Source organism: Xenopus laevis, chromosome 9_10L, assembly GCF_017654675.1.
Source record: "Xenopus laevis strain J_2021 chromosome 9_10L, Xenopus_laevis_v10.1, whole genome shotgun sequence".
Lineage (NCBI taxonomy): Eukaryota > Metazoa > Chordata > Amphibia > Anura > Pipidae > Xenopus > Xenopus laevis.
In genome coordinates, this window is record NC_054387.1 from 19,925,716 (window position 1) to 19,934,800 (window position 9,085).

The 9,085-nt window shown below is 37.1% G+C and overlaps 1 protein-coding gene across 1 annotated transcript in view; it reads right to left on the reverse strand.

Moving 5' to 3' along the window:
* Positions 1–654: 654 nt before the first annotated feature.
* Positions 655–9,085, reverse strand: part of retreg3.L (reticulophagy regulator family member 3 L homeolog) — a 20,828-nt gene continuing 12,397 nt past the window's right edge. The window contains 3 exon segments of the mRNA NM_001092344.1: positions 655–1,452; positions 4,504–4,588; positions 7,108–7,214. Of these exon segments, the coding sequence (NP_001085813.1) occupies positions 1,395–1,452; positions 4,504–4,588; positions 7,108–7,214 (250 nt within the window). The 3' untranslated portion in view covers positions 655–1,394.

Consider the following 9,085-nt stretch of genomic DNA (forward strand, 5'->3'; position numbering starts at 1 on the left):
CACCATATTGGCCAAGGGCAACAAGATCATATTGTAGTTTAAATTCCAAAATGGGGAGCTGCATAAGAAAAAAAAATATTAAAAAAACCATTGTAAGACCAATTACAATTCGTCTTAAGTTGGCCATACAGGTGGTCATATATGGACCGGCATATTATTGCCTCAATGGGGCCCCATCAATGGGCCTGCCTGACTGATATCTTGCCCAAAAATTGGCAGCTATCTATCTGGCAAATTTAAAATTTCCATTGGGAATAGGAGTGTATCAGCTGGTTGATATGGTCCTCGCCCTGATGCCCTGCGTTATTTTGATTGTGATCCAAATGTCAGCCTGTTGAAAAAAATACGGGTTCAGCTTGCTTGTTGCATGAAGATTGATAAAGGGCACCTTTTAAAAAGTAGCATGCCTCAGGCCTAGAGGTGGGACAGGAAATTAATTCACTTTCCATTCTGCACTTTCTAGATGTCTCTAATATCCTCTCATTCCCCTCCCTTCTCAACATCTAATTGTGTAGCCTGTGCATGGCCATATGGCACATAAGATATTAGGATGATGCAAAGTTTGCCTTAATAACAGTGTTCATGAAATGGAACCTACTTGCTTGCTATGATTGTGAATTCCAAAACTGAAGGAAACAGGATTTAAATAATTTATATAGTTTAAGTAAAGTTTATTTTGCTTGGCAAACAGTAAAAATGAATTGGGAATTATTTCTTACAGTAGCAGGTTCCCTTTAATGTCCTGTCTGACATCTCAGTAATCCAGGTGCAGAATCTGTTAAGTGTTACAGTTTGCTACGTGAGTTGATACATTTCTCAGAAGCATCTGTGGGAATACAAGCAACTATTGTATCTATTATATCCATAGCCTTTCATGAAACTCAGATATTGTACTTAGCAGGGCCAAAGATAAGGAATATAGCAACTAATGTATCAATTTAGAACAGTTTACAGAGTCTGATCCCCTCTCAGAGCTGCCACAAATAGTAAATAGCAATTGAAAAAAAAGTCGATTTCTGAACTATCTGAAAACAACTGAATTGAAAAAAAATGTTGGAAGCAGAACAACCTGCCAAGGTTTATTCTTATTCACTTTGTTCCTGGGCAATAAACGATACTCAAAATCTCAATTGTCTACTGTTTTAACAAACAAATAATATATACAGACTTTTGGGGGGTTCAATGAATCACACACCCAGTATATAGCATCAATTTATCTAAAGGTTCAGTAACGCTAAACTGGAAGCACATAGCATATAACATTATCTTTATGTAGATAAACACAACAGTCCTCCTGCAGGTATGGATTCTCCACCAAGCATTCTCACACTGGGTTAATGGGCTGAAGATTGTGTTTATAATGGTTATTCCTGGGATCTTCCAGCCATTCCACTTCATGGTTTGAAGGCTGTATGCTCAGTGCACTCGCTGGCACATACACGCAGCAAAAATCTGGAGGAAAACAAGAAAAAAACCTTTATAACACAATCTCAAGGAAGAATTTAATGTGAAACATGAATGTTTCACAGTAATGTATTTTAGTTCACAGGGATATGGTCCATATTTCACAATACCACTGCCATATTCAGTATGAGGAAAGTGGATTAATATTTTTGCAAAATATATTTTTCACAGCTACACTGCTAGTTTGGGGAAGAAAGAGAAAGCACGGAATAGTAAAAGGGCAGAAAACTAAGAAAAGGCAAAGGATAATGGCATACCAGAAAGAAAACAAAATGGGAGAAAGAGGAGGAGGTGAACATCAGTGGATAAAAAAAAAGGAAATGTAGAGAGAAGAGACTAAATATGAATTAAAAAAGCAATACCAAAAATAGCGAAAACAAAAAAAATGGAGTTGATAAGATGGGGAGAAAAAGGAAAAGGGAGATAAAATAAAAAAGGAAGGAAGAAAAAGAAAATAAGTTAAGGATGATTTTATATGACTATTACTAGAAGCTGCGTATATGACAAAGGAAGAGCAGAAGAGGAAAGGTTCAGAGTAATATGTGTGAGAGAAATAATAGAGTAAGAGGAAAAAGTACATAAAGCAAATTTGTTTTAAAAATATAGAAGTGAAATACAGTAAGAAGAGCAAAATTAGAGAACATAGGAATTAATGTTCCTCATATTTTCACAACTGTTATAATTTTTGGGCCTGTGCCCCAATTCCTTCAGCACCTAGCATTGTCCCTGACTGAAGAAACAGTAGAGTTTAAAAAAAAACCAAAAAGATTAGAATCAGCAAAATTGTACAGCTGTCACTGCAGGACTCTTCTTCCAGTTGGACAGATAAGAAGAATGGGGTCAGTGTTTAAGGGTGACCTTCAGTCTGTGGTTTATCACACCTAAAGGGGTTGTTCACCTTGAAATTTGCTTTTAAAATAATGTAGAGTGTGATATTCCGAAACTATTCACAATTGGTTTTCATTTTTTATTATTTGTGATTTTTAACTTATTTAGCTTTTTATTCAGCAGCTCTCCAGTTTGCAGTTTCAGCAATCTGGTTGCTAGGGTCCAAATTTCTCTAGCAACCATGCATTGATTGGAATAAGAGACTGGAATATGAATAGGAGAGGGCCTGAACAGTACGACTGTTAATAAAAAAAATGAATAAAAAATGAAAATCATATGTGAATTGTCTCAAAATCACTCTCTACATCACACTAAGCATTAACTCAAAGGCAAACAACCACTCTAAAGAAAGGGGTGCTGCTCTATATTGTAACATAGTCAGGAAGGTTGAAAAAAGACATACGTCCATTAAGTTCAACCTTTTAGTTTTTTTTCTTTTTTAATCTACCTAACTGCTAGTTGCTGCTAGGCAAAAAAAACCCATCTGAAGCCTCTCCAATCTGCCTCAGAGGGGAAAAAATTCCTTCCTGACTCCAAAATGGCAATCGGACTAGTCCCTGGATCAATTTGTACTATGAGCCATCTCCCATAACCCTGTATTCCCTCACTTGCTAAACACCATCCAACCCCTTCTTAAAGCTATCTAATGTATCAGCCTGTACAACTGATTCAGGGAGAGAATTATATATATATATATATATATATATATATATATATATATATATATATATATATATATATATATATATATATATATATATATATATATATATATATATATATATAATATATATATATATATATATATATAATATATTTATATATATTTTCATCTCCACCGCAATTAACTCTTCATTTCCTTTCTTTGCCTTTCGGATTGCTGATTTACAACATTTATTACAGTGTTTATATTCATTAAATGCAGCTTCTGTCCAACAGATTTGTAGTTTTTAAATGCCTTTCTCTTCTTTCCTATTAACTTCTTTACTTCTGTATTAAGCCGCATAGGATGATTCTTAGAGCTTCTACATTTACTCTTTAAGGGAATAAATTGATAACAGTAATCATTTTAAATGACAATCATTTCTGTTCTGTGTTTTTAGCTGAAAACTTAATGCCCCAATCAATATTCTGTAAGGCAGCCCTCAAGGCACTAAAATTAGCTTTTCATGGTTTTTGTTGCCCCAGTATATATTTGGTTTTTGCACCAGACATTAAATAATACAACATTATGGTCACTATTACACAGGGGTTCAATGACTTGCACATTTGCTTTAAGTTCTGGGTCATTTGAGATCACTAGGTCCAGAATAGCTTTTTATCTGGTAGGCTCCCATTAACTGATCTGGCAGTATTGTTGCTCCAGTCAATAGCTGGGTAATTAAAATCCCCCATTGTCATTACTTTACCCAGACTAGCGCCCTTTTCTATTTGCATCAGGATCTTAGCCTCCTCATCTACATTAGGGGTTGCCTTGAGCTGGTAAAGAACCCTAAACATAATGTACAACATTTCTAGGCTACTTCTTTAGTTCAGCTTTAGTTCTCCTTTAAAGTCCCTATGGCCAAATAGTAAACTTATGGTCCTGAAACTGGAGGTGGGTCAAGCTTTTGGATCATGCTCATAGAATGTAACATCTGAATTATCTTGGTTAATAAGGCTACAGGGCTGGTTCCAGCTTCTGGTATATACGCCGCCTTAGCTGGTGATATATGGCAAGAGGCCAAAGCAGAAGAAAAAGTACTGTGGATGGCAAAAAAAAACAGTATAATGAGTTATAGTGCAGAGAACAGTGTTTTGGGGTTTTGCCGAGGGCAATAGGACATGGTCCTGATGGCATATCCATGATGTTTGAAAAACAGAGAAGAGGATATCACTTGTCAAACACCGTGAATAGATTGTGGAATCTATTTTATCACATTCTACTTCTCTGAACCCCACAGGACAACCTCTATACTGAACCCCAGGTCCAGCTCAGAAGCAGAATAGAGGGCAGAAGGCAGAACTAAATATTATTAGCTGGTTTTAATGTATAAATTAAATACTATTTTTGCTGGGATAAACTACTGATTTACCAGGTCTTTCCCTAAATATGTTTATATTTATTTCTTTGGTACAAATATCCTTTACAAGCGAAGATGTTCAACTTACAAAGCAAATATGACAGAACAACACCAGGAATGTATCCACCAAGAACAGCTAGGAATGTCAGGAAGCTGCAGACCAAAAGGCAGAACTGCATATGGGAAAAGAAACATGCAATATGTTTAGATCCATAAATAAATACATGCAACGGAGAAATTCAGTAAATTCTTTTCTTGGCCCAAACCAATTCTTGGTTGTTCTATAGTGTTTATTTATAGCAAGTATTAGTCAATTCTCTAAAGTGTGTATTTGGGTGCATGCCCCACAATTAGCCACAATTAGGGTTGCCACCTTTATTGAAAAATATTACCAGCCAGTGGGGGGCGAGCACCAAAAGGGGACGGCCCATGATGCAAAAAGGGGGTGGGGCTATGTGGAATTCCACAAAAGGGGCGGAGCAACATAGCAGCGATGTCCACAGCGCTGGAAAAAGGGTAAGTTCTGTGCGAATTGGGGGCAGGCCAGGGGCTTTTTTTTTAAAGGGTATTGCAAATTACCGGCAACTGCATTGCCGGTAAATTTGTAATACCGGCCCCGGCAGGTGTTTTACCGGCTAGGCCGGTAAAATACTGGCCGGGTGGCAACTCTAGCCACAATATTATTATAGGATATAAACAACAATCCATATAAGTGGGCACACACAGGCCTATAATGGATAAATGACTCAGCCACTACATACTGCAAATGAACAATTATTGGTGTTACATAGGTCAAAACGAACATCATTCCCAATCATTATCTGGTTGGTGACCTATTGCACCACCAGCTCTTACAAACACCCCTATGGTGATCCAATTGCTGACCCAAATGGGGCCAGATTAGAACCATTCTGACAACCACCTCAGTGGCCATACTGGGCATAAATCCTCTTGTTTGGCAGTCCTGCCAAATAGATCTGTTTGCTCACTTATAAAGCCGACAAAAAAAATTGTTTTCATTTAAGAAACCATAATTTAATTATTTTCCATGATAGAAGGCTGCGGGGATGGGTGCGTGTCACCATTTCAACACATCTCACAGAAGCTATAAAGCCATGTAAAATAGTTTGAGTAGTTTAGCATAGTATGCAAAATACCTTGCCCGGGTTTTCAGTTTTGAAGAGCAGAAGGTTCCTCAAAAAGTTGTTCACGCTGACCCATATATCAGCTGCATGATAGCATAGCTCTGGAACACAGAGCAGCCTTGGATACATCAAGCCCCAGCTGCAACACACCAAAACTTTTATCACACATGTAGTAAGCTACGACAACTAAAACTCATCGAAGAAATAGTCTAGACATGCCAGATCTTATGTTTTGAGCATCTGTATATACTCAAGACTCATACATCACAACTCCTTGGGTGGTTTAGCCATAATCATAATCCCTTGGATGCATGGGGGGGGGTCTGTTGCATTCTGACAACTTGTATAAGACACCTATATCCCAGTACAAGAACATGAACAAAAATGATATACTATATTTTGCTTGACTTTGTGACCCAGAGTCTGATCGACTATGATCTGCTAGGCTAAGCGAACTGTTGCTAGGCAGAATCATGCGTCTTTCAAATTTTGTCCAGACCAATAAAGCACGTGTGTGTGCTGATAGGGACATAATGGAACATAATGTTCATAACAGATAATTTTCATAAAATATATCATCATGCTAAAAGCATAAAAAAGGAAGCAGCCTTTGGTTTATCTGCATGAGTAGGAAATATGGGGCCTGTCTTTATCCTGGCCTATCCTGACCCAGGGAAGACTTTGCTGTGAGCCGATAAGCTCTCTTGGAAAACTGCAGTTAGAACTTACTTTCAGTTTTGCCCTGGCATGTAAAGAGGTTGTGAGTGGTCAGATGTTGCATATTCATTCCAGATAATTTTGAGCAGATACATGATCATACTGAAAACATCAGAACCCTAACCCTGTGGGTAAAACCAGCATTACATTAAAAGGACTGTCATGATTTTTATGGTATAGATTTTTTTTTTCTAAATTACATGGTTTACATTACAAATAATTCACTCTTCCATATAAAATTTAATTCCTGAACCAATAAGTGTATTTTTTGTTGTTGTAATATTGGTGTAGGCAACCATCTCAGGTCATTTTGGCATAGTCATGTGCTTTCAGAAAGAGCCATTTCTACATTATGGATTCTGACAGGCTGTTGTTTATCCTACAAAAAGTAACTGAAGGAGTCAAAGTGGGACATGGATTTTTACTATTAACTGCTGTTCTTGTATCTACCGTGGAGCTGGTATCCGATTACCTGACCATCGTTCTGCTGATGGGCTGCTGGGGAGATATCACTCCAACTTGCAGTGCAGCAGTAACGAGTGACTGAAGTTTATCAGAGCACAAGTCACATGACTGGGGGGCTCCTGTGCAATATGTCTAGCTCTTGCCCCATGTCAGATTTCAAAATTGAATATAAAAAAAAAAAAAAAAAAAGAGTTGCTCTTTTGAAAAAAAGATTTGAGTGCAGAATTCTGCTTTAGCAGCACTATTAACGGATGTGTTTTGAAAAACACATGTTTTCCAATGACAGTATCCTTTAACTACATAAATTCATGTGAATGGACAGAAGCACACACGTAATGTACGATCATATCTAGAATCCTTCTTACCTCCTAGTTCAGGCCATAACTTGTTCTTCCACTGGTCTGCACAAATGATTATCATTAGCCCAAATGCCACGAAAAATAGCATTCTGAGTGAGGTCAAAGCAAAAAACCTGCAAATAAATAATTATATTTTAATAATCAGATGTGTTGCAATTTTTACATTTTCTTTTCTAGCCACTACAACTGCAGTTGCTCTAGGCTGAATCCCCAACCAGTGACTCATGAGCAACATGTTTGCTCACAAACCCTTGGATGTTTGTACCAGTGGCCTCATAAACAGTGGGCTTATTTTGAAATTCCTGACCTGGAGGCAAGTTTTGTTTGCAGAAAAACCCTACTGTTACTGCCAAAACAGACACCTCCTGTAGGTTGCCAGTCCACATATGGGCTACCAGAATGGCCAATCAACTGCCCTTTTTTGGCACCACAATGGACTCCTTTCATGCCTGTGTTGCTCCCCAACTCTTTTTACATCCGATGTTGCTTCCATGAGAAAAAAGGTTGGATTTTTTTATTACTAATATTTAACACCCCGCATGTACTTCAAGAGTTAACTTTCCCCCGCTGTAGCAGTAATTAACACATACATACATTTATTTTTTTAATCATTTTGATTGCATTATTAGTAGGGACCTTTTATGCACCTTGTTTTAATACTACTCTTCTGGAATGTTAGTTTTGATTGTGAAAAGTGTGTTTTTTAAAGGGGATGCACGCGAATACAGGATCGTTTCGGGATTCGAAACCTTTCTCAGCAGGATTCGGCCGATCTTCTGACCTGCCCGAACCGATTCCGCATATGCTCATTATGGTAGGGAGGGAAATCACGTGACTTTTTGTCACATAAACAAGGAAGTAAAAAAATGTTATTTCCCATTTCCCATCCATAATTTGCCATATGCAAATTAGGATTCGGATCTGTATTGGCCTGAATCTTTCAAGAGGATTCGATGGTTGGCCGAATCCAAAAATTATGTGGATTCGGTGCATCCTAGTTGGTTTGATTAAATGGGAAAATTCGATTTTAGCAACTATTTTCTAAGGGTATAAGAGGTTGCGGTGCGCTGTTTTACAGTTTTGTTCACAGCTCTAACAAATATTAAAAAAACAAACAAAAAAAAAAACGTATTATTTATACATAATACTAGAACGGGTCAAATGTTTACTTTGTTTTTTTAAAGAAACCATATACACACACACAACACATATTTTTGGGGTCGTTTACTAAAGCACAATAAAAATATGTGCACAAAATGTAGACAAATTTGTCCGCCAAAATATGTTTTTCCACTTTAAAACAACCTACGGTACATTATATAATTTGTGAATTTTCTTGGCGCAAGAATGTTTTCGCATTTGGCTGAAAATAAGCTACGCACACACTTAATCGCCTTGGTTTAACTAAACGCGCAAATTTTACCGATAATATTATATAATATCTCTTCGGTGGTAATTATTTTCCGCCAAGAAATTCTCAAGGGGACAGGAAATATTCCATATACACCTGGTTACTCATCATTCTGTTCCTGTTGCCATTTCTGACAGGAGAAGACGAGAAGTACAGGATAACAAACGATGTTTTGGATTATTCTATTTTTGTCTTGCTGCTACAAGCAGTTTTTTCAGATGAAAGACGATTATTAGGCTAGGAAGGGACCCAAAGGCTTCGTCAGCCTAGATGTAAACACAGATTTATTGGTAAAACTTGTTTTATGATTTTTTTTATATGATTCTATTGGTAAGGGGGGAGTCTTGTGACTGGATTGAAATTGTTGATTTAATATTGATGCATACATGTTTGATTGGGTGAAATCAGTTACTGTGTTGTTGATATATCTAATAAAGTTCAGCAGTTTTGGAAGATACATATCTGGCCATGATCATGCCATAATAAACGCCATGAAACAAGACTATTTCAATAGCATAAAATATTCCAAAACTTCATTTTCATCGCGCGGAAAATTCGCAACTCACTAAATTA